The 23,307-nt window shown below is 40.4% G+C and overlaps 1 protein-coding gene and 1 long non-coding RNA gene across 16 annotated transcripts in view; both read left to right on the forward strand.

The window, feature by feature from the left end:
• On the forward strand, positions 1–5,717 carry LOC146760659 (uncharacterized). Its single transcript, XR_014946876.1, has 4 exons — positions 1–477; positions 2,058–3,556; positions 4,107–4,195; positions 5,362–5,717. It is a non-coding gene; the product is annotated as an uncharacterized LOC146760659 (long non-coding RNA).
• A 1,892-nt stretch (positions 5,718–7,609) lies between these two features.
• Positions 7,610–23,307, forward strand: part of PPFIA1 (PPFI scaffold protein A1) — a 53,725-nt gene continuing 38,027 nt past the window's right edge. For 12 of the 15 annotated variants that reach the window (XM_015863672.3, XM_085549985.1, XM_015863674.3 and 9 more), the window contains exons 1-2: positions 7,610–8,675; positions 9,765–10,028. In XM_015863672.3, coding sequence (XP_015719158.2) covers positions 9,765–10,028 — 264 coding nt within the window. In that variant the 5' untranslated portion in view covers positions 7,610–8,675. Of the gene's footprint in view, positions 8,676–8,891; positions 8,928–9,764; positions 10,029–23,307 lie in introns of all 15 variants that reach the window. The other 3 variants (XM_085549984.1, XM_085549986.1, XM_085549990.1) reach the window with 1 other exon arrangement.

A 23,307-nucleotide genomic window follows, 5' to 3' on the forward strand; every position in this document is an offset into this window, starting at 1 on the left:
ACGCAGGCAATGAGTGTCTAATGAAAGGTATGTTAGCATCTTGAAAACTAGTTGGTTAAGGATTAAAAATGAGATTAAACACTATATGAGATCTCTCTAATTATTTATTTTTTTTAATGCCTTTATCTACTTTCCTATGACAGCAAGAAGGGCTAATAGTAGAGGATACTGAGTACATAGAAATTATGGTCCAGTTTGATTAGTGCCCACTCCAAAGCCACTTGAAGCAGTAGGATCCCTTGCATAGCAGATAGGAGCAGAAGTGTTACTTCATGTGCAAATCCTTCTTAATCTAGTTAGACTATCTATAAAACTCCCTGTGTGCTTGTTATTAAAATAATCTTATTTTTTTCCTAAATCATTCTGAAAAGATGAAGCCTCAGTTTTGAAATGATCTGCATAGAAATCAACTCCCAATCCCTCTTAGTATTCAGAAGTTTGAAAGACCATCCATAGAGCTTACTCTAGGATCAGCACGTGAGTATACAAGGTGTTTTACAATAAAAAAGCAAAAAATACAATTTTTTTTTTTTTTGGTAATTGAATTTTTGTATATCCTCAGAGATTGCCATGGCTCTGTATTTATAGATACCAGTTGTGCAAATATAATTGTTTAATTCCAGACCAGTTAGAATTAATGAGTAAGGCAGGCAAGCCTCAGGCTGCAAAACACAAAGCAGAGAAGCTGATTACAGTACAGTACTTTTTATTTCCACAGACATTTGTGTTCATTTTACTAGCTTTCTTACAAACAAGATGTGCCATTTTTCTCATGTATTTGGCATCCGAGCCCCAAATTTGTCTCTGGCTGCTCCAGAGACTTAACTGTGTCTCCCATGACCAGAGTACAGCTGCCCTAGGCTCCTGCTGCAGCCAGTGAGAAAACAAGCATCCCAAGCGGGTGATTCATGTACCACACCAAAGGTCTGAATCGCTCCCATGGAGCAGCTCTCTTGCTCCACTGATTACAGAGGCAGGCAGGGGTAAATGGGTTCAGAATGTAGGTGATCAGCCAGGTGGAATGTATCCAGACCTGCTCCAGTGAGTCAGGAGGTGCAGTATCACAGCTGATTCTGAATCCTTTACTCCAGACCTTTTTGCTTCAGCTATGCCACATGAATTTCCTGATATATATGTATTTCCTGATTTTTATATATATATATATAATATATATATATATATATGATGTATATAATATATATTATTATATATATACTTCATATATATATGAAGTGTAACTAAATGTTCAGCCCTGTTGTCCTGAACTTACAACTGAAAGGGACTGTAAGTAGATGTCATTTGTTATATTCAAACAGTCTCTTTAAAGATGCTCTGAAATCAGTATATTTACTTACTGTAAACTACCCTTGCACTAGATACTAGGGATATATTTTACTTGAGATTAAACTAATTGATACTTTTCTTTAGAAAGTCTTTGCAGCTCAAGGGGATTTCTGTCACTGTAGATCAATACATAAAAGACAACAGCTGCAACAATTCTGTGCTGTAAACTGCACAACTGGAGCTGAAAGTAATCTGCAAACCTTTTCCAGTTCAGTGGGTTTGTACTTGAGTGGGCATATGCATGTTTGGTTGTAGGAACAGCAGCTGAATTTAGAAAATATTTATAGTCCTGACATACCCAATAAAATAAATACTATGTGATTCCTATTAAAATACATACTTTAAGCTCATCTGCTCTCTTAAAAGTTTTCTGCACATCTTCAGAGCTGTCTGTTTTGTGGAGGCCGTTCTTCCTATCAGATGAAGCAATCCAACTGAAAACCTTCTGAGATTTCAGAGCAGCTAACTCTGATCTGATTTACACCTGCATAAATCAAACATTAATCCATTTAAATATATACAGTACAAATAATATGTTGATGTAGACAAATATGGCAAGCCGCTGTTTCTAGCAGTCGCAACTTCTGTTGCTGAAGGGTTGACACATTTTCTAGTGCACTTACCCCTACAGTCTGGCTTAGCCTTTAATTGCTCTGTCCTCTTCTCTATAGACCACCATATGGTTTTACCCCTGTTGTTGCTTCTCCCCCCAGGCGAAGAGGCTCTTCTGCTCAGCAACCTCTGGATGCATTTGTTATGGTAGAAGAATGACTACTCTACTCTACTGATGGAAGAGTAATTGGTGCTGTTGGCAAAAATCCTCTCCTTTCAGCATGAAATGAGTGAGATGTGTTCAAAATGTATTTTCCCAGTAGGGCAGTTGGAAAGGATGAGGAGTAAGCACAGTGCCACAGGCTCAGCTTAGGAAGGAGAAGCCTGTGGGCTCTGATCCTCCCCCAGGTGATGTGATGCTGTGCAGGAAGGCCAGTGGCAGCAGGTGGCTTCCCTCAGCCAGCTGGGGAGGGCAGGAAGGGGCTGCTGCTGCTAGGATGGGATAAACACTGGGGCTGTGTCTATTGTGTGACAGGAAAGCTGAGGTTTTTTTTAATTCTGCCTTTCCCCCACCCCCTCCTTTTTTATTTTTCCCACTCTGTTTTTAACATCTTTTGCTGAACTTCATTGTGTGGTTATGAAGTGCGGGGAGTGACTGGGTATCAAATCCCAGCCTTCAAAGCTATGACTTTGCTGCCAGCTTCTTCAGTGCATGGCTCTTACTGATCATGTCTCTAAGCGTAGTGCCTCACTAAATGCTGTGGGTGAGCAGCCAGACCTCTCAGTGAACTAATAAAGAAGTCATCGTGCTCATTCAGTGAAAATATCCAAGCTGCTCATACTTGATGCTGTACAGCATGTCCCGGGGTGCGTGCCTTGGTGGAAGGAAGGAGACCACTTTTATGATACTGTAAGTAAAGAAAAATGCGAAGAAGTATATTGATGTTGTACAGGAAATACCTGGGAATTTTCTTGACTCTATCCTGGGTATTTCATGTGTACTATGTGCAAGACAGGGTGTTACACAAAGATCTGATGATTCAGTCACATTTTGAAGCGCTGATCCTACCTACGCTCATCTCCCTGGCCTATGCTGGGCTCCACACAAAGAGCCACACAGCGTGGCTTTGAAACTCTGATCTTTTTGGGGTGCCTTAGAAATTTCTGCTGTATGTAAGGTCTAGTCTTTGAGTATAGCACTTAGAAAGCAGAGTGCCTGACAGAGACATTTGCAATAGAGTGTGTGGGATGCACATACTTGAATGGGATCATCTGAATTTGAATTTTCTTCTGGACTAAGCTATCCTTTTGGGCATGAATAAATGCCTGGCTCTTTATATATGAGGAGACAGTGCCTCCCTTTTATATGAGACATTTAATATGCCATGTGAACTCTGTTTTTACCTGAGGCTCTGGAGACTGAAACCTATTATATCAAGAAAGTGCTTAAACCACTAGCATTTCCATCTCTCCTCTAGAAGTTGTGTGTGGGGTAATAGAAGACTTGGAGATGACAAAGACTGTGGTGGCAACTCCTTTAGGCAAAGGAGAGTCTACAGATGACACCTTTTGCTTCCTAGAAGGGAAGTCTGGTCACAGGTGAGATGTGCTGGGAAAGCTGAATGAGAGTGCCTGTGCCTTGTCAACCAACTGGTTGAAGGTGAGGATTAATTTATGTCCTATATATTTACTCTCCAGTTCGGAACTGTGTTATATTCTTTCTTCTGCCTTCATAACAGAGCATGATTTTACTTGGTAGAATTGTTTACTTCTGTTATTAACCACTCAAAGCCAAAACAACATTTAGTTTTGAAAGCAAAAAAAAACAAAAAAACCTACAGTCTGGGTCACCCCAAACAGAAAATGTAAAGATATCTTTCAGGATCTCTGTAGATAAAGAAGTTCACTTATGAGTTTATTCCACGTAGCCATGGTCGAAGAGCAATTAGTCTGACTGGGTGTAACACAGTGTCCAACTTTATAGTTTGTCCATTCTGTACCTATGCCATTCAACCTTTTATCCTTACGTTCACAAGCCTTCCATTTGACTCATATTAAATGAAAATCAAACCAGGCTGTAATCCTTCTAGAGAGATTTATTAGTTTTCATTTTTCTTTATGTATAACAAGTTGAAGTGAAATAGTGTTTGTTTACACAGCTGTAAATTCTACATTTATTCTTTTCCAACCAGTTTTGCTTTTGCTTGAAGGCATTGTTCTGAAGAGGCCGGTTGTCAGCTCCTTAGACGGAAGTGCTCTGTCCACAGAACTGGTACAGCAGAAGTAATCAAGATAACAGGTAAGGATTTCACCCTTTATTGCATGTACCGTCTCACCTGCATCCTCACCTGGAAAGACTTCCTGGACTTGCAACACTGATGAGGCAGAGTCAGGACAAACACCTTCAGTGCCTTTGAACTCTGACTCCCAAAGGATGAGGACAAAACAATGAGCACTGTCCTATCAGCAAAGGTATCCCTTGATTGTTGCCCTATTCACCACAGCTGAGGAACTGTATGGTGACAATAATGGAAAGATGGTAATTATAAATACCCAAAAGGTTATTTACAGGAAAAACTCACCCATATGGAAGACTTTGGTCTGCTGGGAATAACTGAGGCAATCTCCACCCCAAGAGATGCTGCCTTAGGGTGGTCAGCCCTTAAATGAGGTCTAGAGGAGGTAGAGTCAAGCTCCACCCGTTCTGAGAGCACAGCTAAATTGCTCTCACCTGTGCTCCCACGGTTGCCCCAACACTTGCCTCAGTTGATTAATCAAAGGTTCAGGCTGTGATTACCAATTTCCCATACAGGAAAATATTCAGAGGGTAAAAAAATTCTGATCCCAGTTTAGCATAAGAGGCATGGCACAACTTTTGAGTCTGTTAAACAGAGATCTCAACACTAAGCACCAATTGCCTGTGCTGGTTCTCACATTTGGATCTCTGCTTCCATGCTGCAACAGCTTTTTGGTTGCCTATTAGTAGAAATGAGATAATTCCATTAAACACTTGAAAGTCTTTTGAAATTTGTAGTTGTACTTTTCTGATTACTTTTCCAAAAGTTATTATGGTCACTATCCTATAAATTGCTCCTTTCTAAATAGCTGTATTTCTGGATTCATTGAAACAACTGCAGTGAGAAAAGCTTTGGCTGGAGTTCTACACTCTTTGTTGTCAGTGGGGGGAAAAAATGGCTTTACTAGCAATAAAGAAACCTAAGAAATATTTGATCACAATCAGTTGATGGCAGCGTAATTTAGCATCCTGAAATTGTTTTTTATTGAAAAAATTCCACTGTCTGTTTTGTGATAGTAGTTGAGTTCAGCTGAAGAGGTCCATACCTAGTAATGTTTGGAGAATGACAGAAAAATTAGACTTGTTTTCATATATCTTTTCTGATTTCTGTGTAAAATATGTTTTTCCTCCTTTCAGAATTAACCTGGAATACTCTTCTTTGCTTCCAGATATTTTTAATGCAGGCGTAAGCATGAAATCAAGAAACTGCATAAACTGGGCCTAGGATAGATCAGTGGATGCAATGAAATGGCTGTTCTGCTGCTGCAGGTGAAAATACTATTTTCCTTGCAGAGAATTATTTGAAGAAGTTTGTGTCCATGTTTTGATACATATATGACAAGAGCCCTTAGCATGGGTTGAAACCCTCAGTAACCCACGAAAGGAGAAGGCCAAATGAAGAATGCCTCTGCTTTCCTCCCCTCCTGGGATTATTTTAAGCAGGCTATGTTAAAATCCACTCATACAGGCTTCTAGATATTTCAATATGAATATATCAGTGCTTATAAATAATAGTATTAAGTCATACTGAGGCTGTTGGACAACACAGGTTAATTCATAGCATTGGGCAGTTTCCTCTGAAACAGCATAATTGATTTTACCCTTTTTTCCTTAACATTTCTGTACTGAAAATACAGTTCTCAGTATTTTTTTTCCAATTATGTTGTGCCCTCAGTGTTAACTGTGCTAACCAGCATTTGGCAGAACTCGTGATTTGAATGTGCTTCGTAGTATTTGGCTTCTTCCTTAAATTTCCAGTTCCCAGAGTCATGTGATAACAACAGAACCCTCAAGGGAAAAAGAAATCGAGACCTCATGGCTGTGGAGGGAGGAAAGCTTAAAAACGTGACCCGAATTCACCCTAAAGACTCAAATACCAAAGGGAAGAAAAAGAGCACAGTGTAGTAAATTGGTAACTGTAAAGATTTCTGTACTTGGGGAAGAGTGACTAATTAATGGTCCTTTCTATTTGGTGCTGGTTGTCAATATGTTCCATTTACAAATGAGGTGTCACATAATCTAGGCACAAAACCACACAAGCTTCAGCGTGGGGACTGTTGCTTCTTGGCATGACATGCTTGCGTCCGTATAACTGGCTCTTGGTGCTTTTCAGAGCTTTGCACTATAAAAGCAAGTACAGGAACTAAAATGCAAATGCTTTATTCATTGCAGTGACATAACTCGGGAAAAATGGAGAAAAAAAGCACAATCAACCAGGAACGGAATGTGGAAAATACATGTATGCTGCTTTGGAAACAGGTCACATGGAAAAAAAAAAAAAAGACATTATTATGTCAGTGCACTCGCAACCTGCATCCTGTGGGAATGGGCCATGGCAGCAAGGCCACCTCTGGCACTGAGGGGCGGGCTGAGGGCAGAATCACAGAACTGTAGGGGTTGGAAGGGACCTCTAGAGATCATTGAGTCCAACCCCCCTGCCAAAGCAGGCTCCCTACATCATGTCACACAGGTAGGTGTCCAGGTGGGTCTTAAATATCTCCAGAGAAGGAGACTCCACCTCCTCCCTGGACAGCCTGTTCCAGTGCTCTGTCACCCTCACTGTAAAGAAGTTCTTCCGCACATTCATGCGGAACTTCCTATGCTGTACTTTCATCCCATTAGGCATTGAAAACAGGGAACAGGCCGAGGCACCACACGAAGCTGGGGCCACAGCACTGCGAGCAGCGGGCAGACCAGCCCGGCAGGGCTGTGCCATGACATGCTGAGCCCCTGCCGTGACGGGGCCATTCTGGTGCTGGCAACGACTCCAGGCCTCTAGGCCAGCCCTGTTGCTCAGCGAACACGCCTCCCATCCCAGGGCGGGCACCTGTGGGCGGTGGGAGTGTCGCTGGTGGGGACAGCGGGGTGACCTCATTGCAGCCTTTCAATACCTGAAGGGAACTTACTCCCAGGAGGGGAGTAAACTCTTCATAAGGGCTGACAATAGCAGGACATGGGGAAATGGTTTTAGGTTAAAAGAGGGAAGATTTAAGTTGGATGTTAGGGGGAAGTTCTTCACTAGGAGAGTGGTTAGGCCCTGGAACAGGCTGCCCAGGGAGGTTGTGGATGCCCCGTCCTTGGAGGTGTTCAAGATCAGGTTGGACAGGGCCCTGGGCAACCTGATCTAGTAAAGGTGTATGTTTGGTGGCCCTGCCAGGCAGGGGGGTTCCCAGGGGGGAACTACATGATCCTTGATGTCCCTTCCAACCCGGGTCATTCTGTGATTCTGTGTCAGGGAAGGGCGAGCGGGGAAACGGGATTCGAACTCCGGGCTCCAAGGGCCGCAGCCAAACTAAACCCGCCCGGCCGCACCGAGACTAGAGACAGAGGCGGAGAGAAGGGCGGGCCGTGCGCTGACCGCTCGCTGTGCATTGTGGGCCCCGCACTGATTTATGCACGAGCCGCAGAGGGCGCCGGGAGACGCGGGAGGCGGTGGCGCGGAGGCGGCGGTGCTGGGGCTGGCGCGGCGCGGAGCTGCGGGCCGGCCGGCGGCCATCCGGGATCTACGGATCCTTCACCGCTCCCCCGGGCCGCGGGACGCGGAGGCACCTCGCCCGGCCTCGGCCGGCCGCTTATCGGCCGCCACGGACGTGGAGGAGGCGACGGGCGGAGCCGGGCCCGGCTCGGAGGGACTGCTCGGTAGGGCCCAAAAAGAGGGGCTCGTTCGGAGCCTCCGCGGGCGGGCTCGCGGTTGAGGGCCTACAACGGGGGCAGAAGGCTCCGTGTGTTCGCACAGCATCTTTGTTCCTTGGCCGCTGCTGGGGAGAGGAGCGGCGAGGCCCGCACGGTTTCGTTCCCCCGTTTCTTCTCCGGGCCTGAGCCGGTTGGGAGCTGCCTCCGCGTCGGATGGAAGGGTGAAGGTTGTGCAAGCGACGGGTCTCCATTCCCCGTGTCTTCCGACCCCATATCAGCTCCTCGCTGCTGGGATTATAAATGTTTGGACGGAGACCCAGGAAACTGAAAGGAGAGCCTCCAGTTGGAATTTGCAGAAGAGAAAAGGAAGGAGGCTTTTCCAAATCCTTCGCGATAAAACTCGAGCCGTTTTCCTATGCTGTCCTTATTCCGTTTAATAATGCGATTGTGACCCGAGTGGGATTTCCGAGCCATGAACTGTTGAAGCTTTTGCACCAGTGCATCGGACTACGTTTTTCTCTCTGCACATGATTCCCCCATCCCAGCTGTTGCGGGACCTATGGGCCAACAATAGACGGGAGGTTCATTTTCACATTCTTCTGTGCTGGGGACTTGGCTAGTTAGCTGGGGTTGCTGCTGCTTTTCGTTGGAGCTGCTCTTTATTGGGCGATTTTATTTGTTTTCACGTACACGGGGTGATTCAGTTAAACAGATGTTGGACTGTAGCTGAATGGATGCTTTGCAGTACGCGAGGTTTTGGAGGTTAACAGGAAACTACTAAAAACAGAAGAACCGGTACTGCTGGAAACCTGGAACCCATTTTCCAAGCCTTTTGATTTTATTGAGCAAGGTAAATAATGTAGTGGTGTTGAAAGTACAGGGCTTGTGGTAATCATACGTGAAGATGTTGCAGAGCACTTAAGGGTGTTCAGAACCTTTCAGCGTATTCGGGGGTGTAACTCTGTTAGAAAGCTCTATATAAATTTAGTTTTCCTTTAGAATGGGTGTAGAGCTTAATGCTGAGAACAAACTGATAACTGAGCGAACAATTTTTTAACCATTACAGATCTCTGATGTTGAATGAGGCTGTCTAAAGAACTTCGTAAGTCTCGAGTGGTTCAATGAAAGAGTGCAATTAAGCATTTGTAAACATTTGGATGGTTTTCCATGGTTTTTAAATGCTTGCTTTTGTTGCCGTTTGTGATCTGTTAGGGTCTCCTAGAAGCTCTTTGTATAATTACATTTGTATAATTAGTTGTTTTCATACTCTGCCTCGAATTATTTTCAATTACTTTTACCTCTCTTTTGTTCTTCACAATGACAGCTGCCACTATTTTGTAATGAATTTTGTCTTTTTATCTTTCTCCTTGTCTTTATCTCCCAAATTTGGACTATGTGGATTTACCTCTAATTTATACGCATCACATTTACCAGCGGGTTTCTACATGACAGCAGCATGAGCTCAGAGTAGTGTTTTAGATATTATCTTTATATGTTTGAAGACTTGGAAGAAACATACAATGATTCTCAAAATATGCAATTTAATCAGTAACTGGTTTAAGTATATGATTTTTGGTGGCTTGTTGCATGCCTTATCTTTGTTTTTTAAAGATCTCAGCAACAGTTTGCTCTTAACAAAAATATAAGTCCATTAAAATGAGCTCATAGTTTGAAAAACAGCTGTAAAAATCTGGTCTTGCAAGATGTCACAGGATTCTCATTATGAAGTGATGCCTTGATTAAAATTGATTGTCTACATTTTCACCCACAATCTTAATGAAGTAGTGGCAAACGCTAAGGTGTTGGCAACTGTTGCTGATGCTATCATTGAGAGACCTAAGCTGATATTATGGATAGTATCCAGAGTCCCTTTGCTTATCCTGTTTAGATTTGTTTGACTTAAATGTACGGTCTTTGTTTTGTCTTGTTTTGTTTCAAGATGATGTGTGAGGTGATGCCAACCATCAGTGAGGCAGAGATTCCCTCTGGGGGAAATGGAGGCCATGGTTCAGGTTCCCCATTACAGTCAGATGCTGATTCCCATTTTGAGCAGTTAATGGTATCCATGCTGGAAGAAAGGGATCGCCTGCTGGAAACACTAAGAGAAACTCAAGAGACGCTAGCACTGACCCAGGGCAAGCTGCATGAAGTTGGTCATGAAAGAGATTCCTTGCAGAGACAGCTCAATACTGCACTTCCACAGGTACGGATGTTTTGAAAGGAAACTATTTCATGATAACTTTTCTTTTCTGAATTTATTGTTGTCTTGTATGTTCAGTTTAACATACATGTTATGGTAGGGGGGGGATCAATCCAGCCTAATAATTTCCTGAAGTATTTATTATACTCAAGCAAGATGAGTATAGAACATCAGCCCATTCCCTCCAGTGTACTTTCTCCATTTCTTGCATTTCTTTGGCTCAGGCGTAAGAGGTCCTTTCTACGTTCCTTTGTTTAATAGAACCTGATGGACTTCTTTTCTGTCATTAGTGTTTCTTACTGCCATTTCATTTCATTTGTGTGCTTAAGAGATGCACGTAGACCATTTAGGGGAATGAAGCAGACAAACTCAAGTCTGTAACAGTATCAGAACAAAATTGGCTCCTGGGGGATGCAGTCAGCCCACGTATAGCCTGTAGTGCTTAACATAATCGTGTAGGGCGGTAGTGTGCAGTTGAGAGATGATAGGCATCTACAGATCTTCTCTGTTCTTCATTATTCCATTCCAGTCTTAATAAATAAAATCAAAACCAACTGAACTTTGAACACTCTGGAAAGCTTTTGGTTGTAGGCAAAGCAGAGACCACTTTCAGTTGTCAGTTAACTATTGACATGACAGCCTTGCACTTTCTAGCCTGCTTGGTTGTTGTCCCAAGTTTGTCACGATGACGTTGGGCTTGCATGTGTTGTTACAAGAGAACAGGTAAACTATTACAAGTGTTTATATGTTCCTAAATACTGTAGTTACTGTTCATACCGTTTAAAGCGGTAGTTTTAAACTCTCCTGTTTCTACTGTATGACTGTTGATATGTTAATAATGCTGGAAATTACTCAGGGACAGAAGCTAAAAAGTAATAAATGTTAATGTAGTTGGATTACAGTGTTATGATGGAAATCAGAAAGGAGAAATTTTCCAACCTTTGCTGCTCCCTGTGTTAAATCATGTGCTGCAGGCAAAAATCAGTCTTTGTTTTTCTGTTGCTTTTTATTGTAATAATTGTGGCTTCTCTTTAGCTGCTCTTCCAGGTCTGCTGCATTAATGGGTGCCATTAACCAATTGTATGATCTGTGAACAGTTACACTTGAATTTGTGGCTGGGCAGAATCACCAAAGCTCTATAAGCTGTATTATATCTTACCTTTTCCATTCTCAGTTTTCTTGCTTAAATCTTACAAGCTATCAGTGTGTAAATGTTTCTTCTAAACATTTATGAAGGATTCAGACAGTTCAACAATCCCCAGTTTCATGTATGTCACACTTGTATGTTTTCACATGAGATCAGTGGGGAAGCAAGTCTCATGGTTCAGTCGCAACTCCATATAAATACACTGCAAGAAAGCATTTCTGTAGATTGGTGTTGGAAAATAATGTTGTCGTGATGTGAAACTGTGCCAGTTTTGTCTTCATTCATGCTTAAGCTGAGATGATTTTGGAAAGTGAGTATTGACGGTGCTTTCAAAAGTTACATTCACAAAATAACTCATTCTTGTTGCAGATCAGAAGTGTCTTCTCTGTTTGACAAACCCTTGTTGTTAGTATGGCAATTAATTGGTTACTTCAGATTAGTAAATATCTGACAAAATTCTAATTGAAATTCTGTTCAGTGTCCAGTAGGAGAACTTTCTGCTGGCTACGCTATTTGGAACTAGTCAAACTTTTTTGTTAATTATTTCAAGCTGAACATTCTTTTGAACTGCTGTCTCAAACGACCCATTGTTCAACTGTGGATTTCAAGTAGGGGTAGAAGCAGGATAACTTTACTGACAACTGCATTACTTTTTTTTTTCCAGGGAAGAAAAGGCTACTTGGCAGTGCTATTTTTTTCCCTCTAAGTATTTTTAATCATAGTAGATATTTTCAGTTTAGCAGAAAGTTGTGTAGATCAGTTGGAGTGGTTGTGCAAACACCAGTATAATGGTGTGAATTACTGAGTCAATATCTACCAAATGTATTATTTCTCCCGTGGCTTAGTGTGTACTTGAAGCTAGTCTTTGTAGTTAATTCTGGGATGCTTTATCCTCAGGAGTATTGAACTGACTTGTTTGTAGGTGCACTTTCTATCATTTCTGTTTTTAGCTGAATCAACCAGCTGGACCATTCTGATGATTGATGGGAATTTCTTGTATACAAGGGCAGTAGGATGGCTAAGGGGGCAATAACAGATTGCTTCTACACCAGAACTTCTCTGGTTTTGGTATAAATACACTGTCTCTCATGATGTTGCTGCTCTGAATTTCCTGTGTTCACTGAGTTTCTGTAGTATGGTAAAGGAGCCTGTACCTCAGTGTATGTAGCTACAAAATGGCATATCAGTACTTGTGTATTTGAACATGTTTGTAAGTTATAAAAATAATTACACTTTATTCTGTTGCAGTGATTTTCCCTTCTCTAAAACACTGAAGAGACCCTTCTAATGTGCTTGTTGTATGACGGGCAGTTAGTACTGTAAAGGCATCTGTTCCCGTTCTCATAAAATTGGATCAGCTATTTAGAGCAGGAAGACTTTTGTTTTTGGTTGTCTAGTTCACAAAGAGAAGAGCATTCTGTTATAGGTGTGCTTTGTTACATTCACTTGTAAAATTGACAAGCTTTCCTTGTACAAGTAGTTTGAAACAAAATTTGTCAACATGGCCCTGATAAAGGAACTGGTTTCTGTTTAATTTAGAAATGCTTTTTGTTTCCTGGGCATTATCTCTTACCTTGGTTAAAATTTACTCTGACCTTGAAATATGAATTGGATGAAATCAAATTGCCATGAAAGAATTGAAAACCACTTCCATTCTTCCTTGTATTCTTTACAGAAATAATGAAAATGCACTTTTTACTTTGAGAAGTTAAATAACTTGTCTTTTCAATGTAAACACATTCAGTTATGATATAATTATGGTCAGATGAATAGCTGACTCTGTTATTTCCATGCCCTTTACTTCCAATGTGTTTTCTATGTATTTTAAGATAAGCAGGCTCAGAACTTGTAAATTAATCTGAGAAATGCGTGGGACACTGGTGCATTTCAAACTAATGTTTTAAATGTAAGGCTGATGAGTTCCAGGTGACCACCAGTTGTGGTGTTGAGATGTGGCAGACTGGGCTTCAGTTTGTTGGTGAATTTCATGTAGATGTTTCTGTGAATGCCAGCGTCGGGCTTGTTTTGGATAGAGAAGACCGCCATTTAATTTAGACTCATACCTGTACAATGGATGAATTCACAGCAGTTCTTATCAGGATAATTATATACGTTACAGAACTTTGAGCGCCAATGAACAAATACGGTGCTTTAGTGATAAAGCAGTACGGTAAGACAGACGCACCTTAATCTTATGGTGGTTGCCTTTTAGTCTAAAATGTATTGTACCATTTGTTGCGCAAAGCAGCTTGTAAGTCATATTTAGTTCTTCTTGTGTTTGTTGTCATGGTTCTGTTCTGCATTCAGAAGCTCTGTGTGTAAGAGGCCGAAGATTAGGGACAGATGAGAATTTTCTGTTGGAGGCTCATTGCGTTGCGTGCATGTGTGTATAAAAGTTAAGAACACTTACTGTAATATGGAATTAAATATGGAAGAAAGCTGCCTGTAATTTTGGTTTGGCTTCAGCTTTACTAGGACGCCTATCTTATCTTAATTTAAAATGAATCCCTGCTAGGTCATCTTTAGTCGCGTTCTATCTATAGTGAATGTTTTATCACTGCTACATGCTTCTATTAAAAAAAGGGAGTATGTCTGTTTATATTTATGTTTAATTAAGTTCAAATCTGTCTATATAATGATTTTTCTTAGTCTGACAAATAGTTTGATGTCTCGCATGCAAGAAATATCTAAACTTTTAGTCTGAATTCTGTCCCGGTGTTGTTTAGTAATGTTGAATTTATGGATTTAGTTGTCACTTTATTAATGGTGTTATTTGGATTTCCTCCAGGCAAGTTTTAAATAATACAGGATGTCATAGACAGAGAACTGAGGTCTTGAATTGTGCATAGATATGAAGAACACGGCTGCGGAAAGTACATTAAGTGAGGGGTTTGCCAAACTTTGCAGTAGCTGAAATTTCCTGAACATTTTAAGTGCAGCTTCATTTACGGTATTCACAACTACTCAGCCTTGAGGTGACGTAGCCTGTTCTTCTTACTTCAGCAAGATGCAATTCTGGCTTCTTAGTGAAAGCCATTAGTCTCACCAGTCTACCCAGGACTGATAGAGATCTAAAAAGGTTTTTAGCTGTGCAGCTGTGTGGCACACAGACATAGCCTCCATTTCTCACCCAGCATTGTGACAACAGAGGTGAACACGCGTCTTTCAGTTCTTTTTTCAGACAAGCATTATTTTATTATTATTTTATTCCTGTTTATGTTCAGCTGCTGAGTTTTGCTTGGAACTACTGTTAGTAAACTACTGGATCGTCTTTACCCACACTAGCTGAAGTCAGATGGAGTTATGGGTTAATGTTTAGAATTCTTCACTGACTATAACAATAAATCTCAGCTTCCTAATGTTTTTTTTTTCATTAATAGGCACAGAAAGAGACAGCTTGTGTCCAAAAAGCATATGTTCAGGACCAGACCCCCAGCATTTGTTCTGGCTTCCTGATTTTTCATTTAAATGTGTTTGTGCAAGTTCACTGAAACTTTACTGATCTTACCATGTTCTATCAATCCCTTTGATAAAATTAATAGTATAAGCAATTGTTTGTATTTTTGTTCCTTGATCAGCAAGAAGGATGTATTGGTGATTAAGTAAAAATGCTTTTTGTTTGTTTTTAATGGTGATTTATGGATGTGGCTCTGAAAGATGTGCTGGTGATTATTTTTCTCACTCTTCACTGTGGAAATGTCTGATAACGGGTTTATTAACTTGTGATGTGTTGTCATCTAACTTGTAGTCTGACCAACAGGCTCTGTATAGGCTTGAGCAAGAAGAGTTATAACCCAAGCAAGCAGTTTGTAAAGCATTTAGTGTATTTAGGACAAGGCAAACTTTGCATATATACTCACTTATGCTAGTTTGCCTGTATCCACCTGTACAATAAGTAGTGATTGCTTTGGCATCCTGAAAATAGAGAATTTTTCACCTGCCAGCCCTCCTGCTCTTTTTCTGCTTTTAAAGATTATGCCTCAAAACTTCTTTTAAGACGATTGCTCCGAGGCTTAGAATCTCAGTGTGGCTACTTATTTCCAGTTTATCTCTAGAGCTTTAAAAGAAGAAACCCTTGGCTTTCTTTTAAGGTTAGTAACAAATAAAAACGTGTTAGTGGATTTTTGTTTCTTGTGGGAGTTTGTAATGATTAAAACCACAGAGGAATTGATGTTAAATTTCTGCATTCTTGTATTTCTTTGGGAGATGTGAATGATATCTTTATTGACGCTACAGGATTTGAAGTTAAGACTATAGGTTTGTTTGTGGTATGTATGCTTGCGTTTTAAGTTAATGGTCTTGTGGAAACTTGACCGTCAGGTGCTTATGGAGTAATCATCAAAAGATGGAAGATAACAAACACTCCCCATCTGATACTTACTGAGAAAGTATTCACTGTGCATGATGTGATAACAGCAGATTAAAAAAACAGAAAATACCTTCTAGAACATAGCATAGGAACTGAAGTCAGTATGTAGATCATATACAGTTAAGTGTTCTCAGGGAGTTTAAATCTCTGGAGAGAACTTGTTAGCTGTCCATCAGTAATTGTGACTTTCATAAGTTTTCAGCTTAGCCCTTTGTCCCAGAACTCAGTTAATACACATCGCTGCTCTTGATTTGGCATTTGTATTTTCCTCTTTTAAAGGTGTATGTCAAGTGTTGTTACGTAGGCTGCTTTTAGCAGTTAAGATGGTTCTCATCTTTAGGTATGTTAGTCTGGATGACAGTAGGTATTGATATGTATTCAAAAATGCTTCTAATAATTTCTTGTATGCATGAATCTCAATCCACAATAACTGAGAAGGGAAATATTTAGATGGTGTGTTTTGGGTTATCTGAGTGTTCATAGCTTTCTAAGTGCTTTTTTTTCCTCCCAGTTTGTCTATGTAGTCTCCAGATGGGAGTGAGGAAATGTGTTGAGATGCTTGCCAGGAAAAATGTTTTTGCATTCTCCAGGCTGAAAAAAGAATTATTATTTTGCTGCTGAGTGGAGTTTTTCCCTTATTGGACATTTCTTTTTTTTTCTTCACAGAAATGCATGCAAAGGCTGTTTCTGCATTTTCTAGGTTCTGGATAATTGTTATAGTGAGCTGAGTATTTGTCTGTAGGTCACTTGAGGAGATTGTTCTTCTGGTTCGTATATTCTAAACTGGAAGGGGACTTTGATTACAATACTTCTTAAAAGTACTGCTCTGGTTGACTTTGATGGTGTTTTCCTTCCTCCATAAGCTAATGTGACCAGACTTCTGCCCATGACCTCTCTCTGTTTTGGACTTTACCTTGTGTTTCATTTTAAGTTCTTCTGCAAGTTGGCTCCTTCTGACTGGCTGCTGTACTGAGGCTCTGGGGCCTGTTCTTACAGTGGCTAAAGCTGTAACATTTTCAAGCAGAGAAGCTTTATTGCTTAATCTTCTGCTATTCCACAGTGGCCAGCCTTGAACTGTGCTCATGTGTTTATACTCGTGTCTGCTCAGGAAATGGTTTTTGAGGGTGGTAGTGAAAATTTTAACTGGAATATAATTTTGGTTGCGTTTGAAATAAACTGTGACTTTCTTGGGAGCAAACGAATAAGAACAGTCACAATGTATTTTCTTGTAGCTCGTCTGTTTTATGGATGTTTAGAAATAGTATTTGGCTTTCAAACATCTACAGAGTGCTTCAAGGTGCCATGATGAAAAGGTCCTTTTGCTCCCAGTGTTAGGCACTGTCACATATCTTCAGGACAGATTTTAAACAAATGCCATGTGGCAAAAAGCTTCAAATTTTCAATAGAATATCTGTCTGTGTAGTTTTCTTAAGAGGAAACAGGGTGTGTGTGGGGGGGAATCCACTTAGAAAAAACCCAAAGTGTTTTCCATCTTCTGCAGCAGTGAAATGGGCAGCTTTGGATTCCTTTCTGTAGAAGAGCAACTGTGGGGGTCTGCTCTGACTCATGCTGTGCCATACCATACTCTCTGTTGCTAGAACGTGATACAGTTTGTTACCCAATTCCATTTGTCTTTTAATTGTCTAGGAATTTCTGCTCGTTTTTTAATGATCTTGTTTCCCCTATATAAATACATACCAAATTCAGTCCTGTGCAATTTAGATGTCTTGTAGAGAAACACTGCATTTGAAATTAAAAAGAAATTTTTTAAGAATTAAAAAGAAATACAGGATAGAATGTCTGATAAAAGTGAGTAGAAGGTGCGCACAACGGGCGAACAAACTCTTTAGGAAGAATTATTTCTTTTTTCTTACCTCAGATTTACCGAATGACACACAGTATAAGGATCAAATTATATGAGCTCAGGTTGCTAATTATTTTTCACAGTGTAAAAACAAGACTAAATTTTTCGGGAGGTGCAGTTGAAACAAAGTATTTTCTTGTCAGTCTGTAGAGACTTCAGCTGGCTGAGTGGCCCAAAGTTGGAACTACAGATATAGTTGAGTCCTTGCACATGAGTGAAGTTTAATCATTGTCTTCTCAATGCTGACAACTTCCTGTAATGAGCAGTATTATTTATTTTTACTTACTTGAAAAGGAATTTTGGCTGCCCAAATCCTCTGTGTAAACAGTAAAACTTTCTTTAATGTGGAGAGGGTTCATTCGGTATGGAGGAGTGTCAATTCCTGCTATTTTAGTGGCACTGGTTGCCTCAGTAAACAGTAACCAATTTGATTTGCCTGGTTTTTAAAACCTACATATGGATTTCAAGCGTGATCCTACAACAAGCCACTGGGAAGGGGGAGAGAGATCTGAAAGTGGAGTTGCTTGTTTGTTTTCTTGTGTGCTGAACACAAACTGCTTGATTTAAGAAAAAAAGTCAAACTGTAAGTATTAAGCAATTTTCAGAAACAAAATTGAGCAGAAAAGGAATTGTGAAGTGTGCATTTGGTAGAACATGTGACTTGGTCAGTGGTGAGGTTTAATTTGTGGGTTTGTGGGTTTGACTTGTGGATTCTTAAATGTCCAGCACAAAAGTCATGTAGCCGTATGTACTATTGCTAATAGAGTGTCATAATTTAAACTCATTTTCTCTGCCTTTCTACCCATAAATGGGATATCTGATATCTGAAGTGTGGTATTTTTTATTTTGCTCTTAAATTCTTTTACAGCTGTACTTTCCACTGTAGTTTGTGAATGAATAAGGTTTGTGGATTTACTGTTCCCAAGGGGAACCTGTATTCTTGGTCATGTGATATCCTTTAAGATTTGCTTATGTCATATTTGAAGTCCTGACTGACATCTCATACTTCAATCTCTTGCTTTTTCTAGGGCTACCTCTTGCATCATGAGTTGAAAACACAGTAATAGAATTTTGATGTAATTCAAAGGTCATTTCAAGACTTAATTGGGATTTTTGTTGTGTGAATAGTTACCTCTGGCATTAGGAATTTTTCAGATAATCTAAACTCTGTGAATATAGAGAATGTTTTTCCCCCTTAGATACCATGGTTAGAAGGCAAGGGAGTGCATGGAAGACAGTCTTTCAGACCTCATATATATGGTTAAGTGTTGTTGTGGTCTTTATGTGTATCTGCATGTTTTAGTGGAACATCTGAATTTAGAATCTCTTTCCAGAGATGTATTTGCTGTGTTAGTTTTGGGTGAATGACTTTTGGCTTCCTTTCCTTTCCTTTTGGCTTCCTTTGCCTTGGGATACTGCTGTGAGTGTTTTTATGGAGTAATATATTTTTCATGTGCTTTGGTACAGTTGTTGGGGATAAGGCTGTGAAGATCCATAACATTGTTTGTTAGCTTTGTGTTGAAGAACATGGGGCAGGTGCAGCTCGTTCTTTTAGAACACGCAGCTGGAGTTTTCAGAATGTCTTTAGAGGGTGTGGTTGGACAATACTGTCTTCTCAAATCTGAGTCTTTGTTTCAAGAAGTAGGGGATTAGGCCTTGTAAAATGGGAATTAAAAGGCTTTTTAGGGTTTTAGCTTTCTGTGCCACACATTAAAGAAACTGCCCTTTCCTCTTGCTGTAATTTTATGCTGATACTTACATTGGTGCAACTGATTCCTTTTAACTGGAGTCTTTAGAGACTGCATAACACTTTCTGTATTCGGTTTAACGGTTATAAAGAATTGTCCTGGAAGGCAGGAGAGGAGAAATGGGCCAAGCTTGTATTTTCTCTCATGTGAGTGCAAGGCCTCATGGTTTCCTGGCTGTGTCATCTTTCCCTTGTTTGTAACCCATTGTGGAACAGGAGCTTATTCCTCTTTGCAGGCCAGGCTCCTCACCAATCCATATTTTGCTCCAGTATCTGTTGCTGGTCTCAGCATGTTAAGACTCTTTTCTCCTTTTTTTCGTTCCTCACTGTTGAATGTCGTTCATGTCCTCGGATGTGTCTTGTGAGGTAACATGTTTTTTGTGTTCAGGTCGTTGTTATGAGGTTTGATGGAACTGTTTGTTTTGAATGTCTCCTGTGCAGTCAAAGCAAACGAGCAACAAAACATTAATATAAGCATAAAACAAATGTTGACAATCTGTTACTGGGTTAAGCTTTTGTTTTTAAGTATTGGATACGGATTATACTCTTTGAACAGGTTTTAGAGTAGTTTTTGTTTGTAAAAGTAATCTTTTTTAATAGAATAGTCTAATTGCTTTCATTCCTAATATTGCAGATTTGAGTATTTAGCTTCAGCTAGTAAATTCACTTAGCTTGTGAACTGGGTGACTGAATACAAAGAGGTAGAAAAACAAAATGTAAAGGGCCTGCAAGTTGAATTACGTGCTGAAGGCATCTGCCTGTCCTCATTGAGTATTACTTGCTTAAACAAGTTCGAAACTATAAAACTGAACTTTCATCAGTTGGAAAAAAAAAAAAAAAAAAGTGTGCGTGTGTGTATATAAATATATATCGGAGCACTGAAGGGAAATTCATGTTGAAGCTTGTTTAATGAGAGTGGCTCGGCCAGCCTTATTCAGATATTCCCAAGCACTCCCTTGTAACACAGTGTGAAAAACACACTCTACAACTACTGGCCAGAGCTAAACCTGGAAGCTAGAGGCAAGATTAATGGCTGGAATAAGGCAGGGCAGAGCCTCAGCTTCTGCTTACAGTTTTTGCAAGCAGAGAGTACCCATTTCTGAAATAATCATTCATGAAGAATCTTATTCTGGGTCTATTTCTGAAACAAAGTGAATTATTATTTCTGCGAGGATTAAGATGCTGAAATTCAGGATGTAGGATTAAATGATATTAATTCTTAATTTACAGGAATTTAATATTACATGTTAGACGAGCAATAATTGTGCTGCTCCTTGTGAGTGCAGTGTGCTTGCAGTTGCTAACTTTTTCTTGCCTAAGGAAACTTGACAGCTCAGCGTTGTTTACTACAAACTTGTTACAGCTGTAGTAGGAGTCAGTCTCAATAATGGAGGGTCCCAGTAACAGTGTTGGAACTCTTATTTTCTCAGATACCTTGCAGTTATTGTACAGTTTTGTGGAGTGTCACATATTATGAAATCCTCTGCAGCATCCCAGGAGATCTTTACCAACTTTACGGAGAAGAAAAGCTTAAATGAAATCTCTATATGTCATATTAAATATGGAGGCTGGTTTTGCCCTGTATCTTGTCGAACTGGTAAAGCAAGATTCTTCCTCTTAATTAAGTACAACTGTATTCTCCATTTGCCATGGTGGATATGGGTGTGGATAAGTTTTTTACTGACATGGACTCCAAAAATGGAGGTGCCTAAAGCTACAACTAAGAAGTTGTCTTACTACTCACTGTATTAGTTACTATTGGAAATAGACTAAATGAGTGCAAGACTGCGATCTTTCACATTGTGAGGCCCTTCAAATTCACCAGTTCAGCCTGTATCTGAGAGCCATGTTTGTTCCAGATATCCCCTAAATATTTTTCAAAGTGTTTCTGCGTTAAGGTGAGCTATTATTTTGGAATATGAATGTTGAGGTTTGCACAGTGTTGGGAACGACTACTGTAGAGCTGACCAGTCTGCACAAAGTAGCCAAACACACCCTATGCTTAAAAGCCTGCTCCTCCATGATGACTGAAGCTTTCCTGATGCATATTTATTGGATCTTGTAATTTTACTCAGAGGGCAGTGAGGCCCCTGGCTCAGATGCCCAGAGCAGCTGTGGATGCCCTGTCCCTGGAGGTCCTCAAGGTGCGGTAGGATGGGGCCCTGAACAGCCCCATCTGGTGGGTGGCAGTCCTGCCTATGGCAGAGTGTTGGAATTGGGTGGGCCATACACTCACTACCTTTGTGTATGAATAGATGCTAAGTTTTTGAGGACAGCTTCTGTAAACTCTGTGCTTGCTGCGTGCTGGCTGTTGTACTTCCGAACTTTTTATCTGAAGATTCACAATGTAGCTTCAGTAGCAGCGTTTTGCAACTACTTGCAAGACGAGAAAAGAACTTACAACTTGGGTTTGTAATTAGTGGTCCGTTTCTTTCTTGTTAATTCTTAGTGCATGCTGCTGAGTACTAAGTGACAGGATTCCCCCCACTAGTAGTGAGTGTTTGGAAAAAGCCTTTGGGGATAGGGTGGAATTGCTTTGGTATTGTTGTTTGCTGATTCAGTATGAAATCTTTGACACACTTCTGTAGCTGTAAAAGTAGTTTATAAGTCTCTGTTAAAAAGGTTGAGATGAAGGTAGGTGTTGCCTGCCCTGAGTTAACTGAAAGTAGACTCTGTGATCCACCATACTTTGAAACAGGCCACATATGCTGATGGTAATTTGTTAAAGTTGATGAAGAGGTGAAGGAATGAATTGAAGAGCAGATTCTTTACCTGTCAGCGATATCAAGGCTGGTTGTCTTAAAGGAAGGAACTTAGCAAACTGCAAAATTAGACCTAAACCAGGAGTAACTGGGTGATATTTTCTGGCCTGTTTGAATACTCTTATGTTCCTTGTGCTTAATAGTGCAGGCTTAAAACGAGGTGCGCTGAGCACTGAAGAAAATAGAATGCTGCCAGGGCTTAGATCTACTTCGCGCTCTAGAATGATGTGTCTGATCGGTGACTATTGGCTGTCCAGTGGTTCACCAAGATATGTTTTTGAACTGGGCTTTGCCCTTAGCCTTATCTGCATAACAGTGATGATTTGCATGATTTAGAGAAAATTGAACTTGATAGCAGAGGTGGTAATGATTTTGCTAGTTTAAATGGCTTCTGTTGTCTGCATTTAATGAGTTGAGCGTAGGTGCTTCCTGTTTGCCTGCCTTCAACCTCCAGTTCAGTTTGTGTGCTAGAGCTTACAGGCTCTCTTTCCAAAGAGTGCGTGTGAACTTTGGGTATTAATTAGTGTGGTGAAAGGAGGACCTCTGATCTTTCAAGAGGTCAAAGATTCTGCCATGTTTGGGTTTCGGTACTTCTACATTTCTATGCCCCAGTAGGAAATGTCTGTCAGAAATCTTACTAAGGGGAAAGAAGAGCTTTAGAAGAGAATGTGGAACTGATGTGTTTCCTTCCCCCTTTTTCTGTTAATTCTGCATTCCTATTGCAAAACTGCCAAATATTGTTCATGTTCATTTATGTTTCCTTGTACTTCAACATGCAGCACTTTCTGAAAGTCCTTAGCAATTAAATCTAGATTTAGTGCTTTGTAGTTAAGGCTCAGTGAACACTATGTGTAAATGAGAGCAGGTCAGTCAAGACAGTAACTGGAAACCTGTTTATTGCAGTGGATATTTGGTTTTGCTCTGTGCATTCCTGTTTTACTCTTGGGCATTCGTTTGACTGTCTTCCAAAGTGGACTGGAAGCAGTGTGTTTCATTCCAGAGCAGTAAAATTATTAACTGTAAACGTTTTAAAACTTAATTGCACATTTAGAGTGGAGCATCATTAATGACAAAGCCCAGAAAGGTCAATCCATAAAGTGAAAGTCAAGAATATTCGACTGAAAGAGAACTAGAATGATAAAAGAAGCTTAACTTTAATATGTATTGAATTTATTAGTAACTACTCATTAAACTATCTCAGTGTTGGTGGCTGGAATGTGAAAAAATTGTAATTGTTAAAGAAATTTGCACCTGTGTTTTAATAGCAGAGTTTGGGTTTTTTTGGGGAGATACTTAAACCTCTTAAGCAAAATGAGGAATAGGAGAGGAGGGTGGATATTTTTAAAGGCGGTGTTTACTGCACTGTTCTTACTGGCAGGCAGGTTCTCTGCCG

The sequence above is a fragment of the Coturnix japonica genome, chromosome 5 (genome assembly GCF_054131305.1).
Source record: "Coturnix japonica strain WE chromosome 5, WE-NBRP24, whole genome shotgun sequence".
In the NCBI taxonomy this organism is placed as follows: domain Eukaryota; kingdom Metazoa; phylum Chordata; class Aves; order Galliformes; family Phasianidae; genus Coturnix; species Coturnix japonica.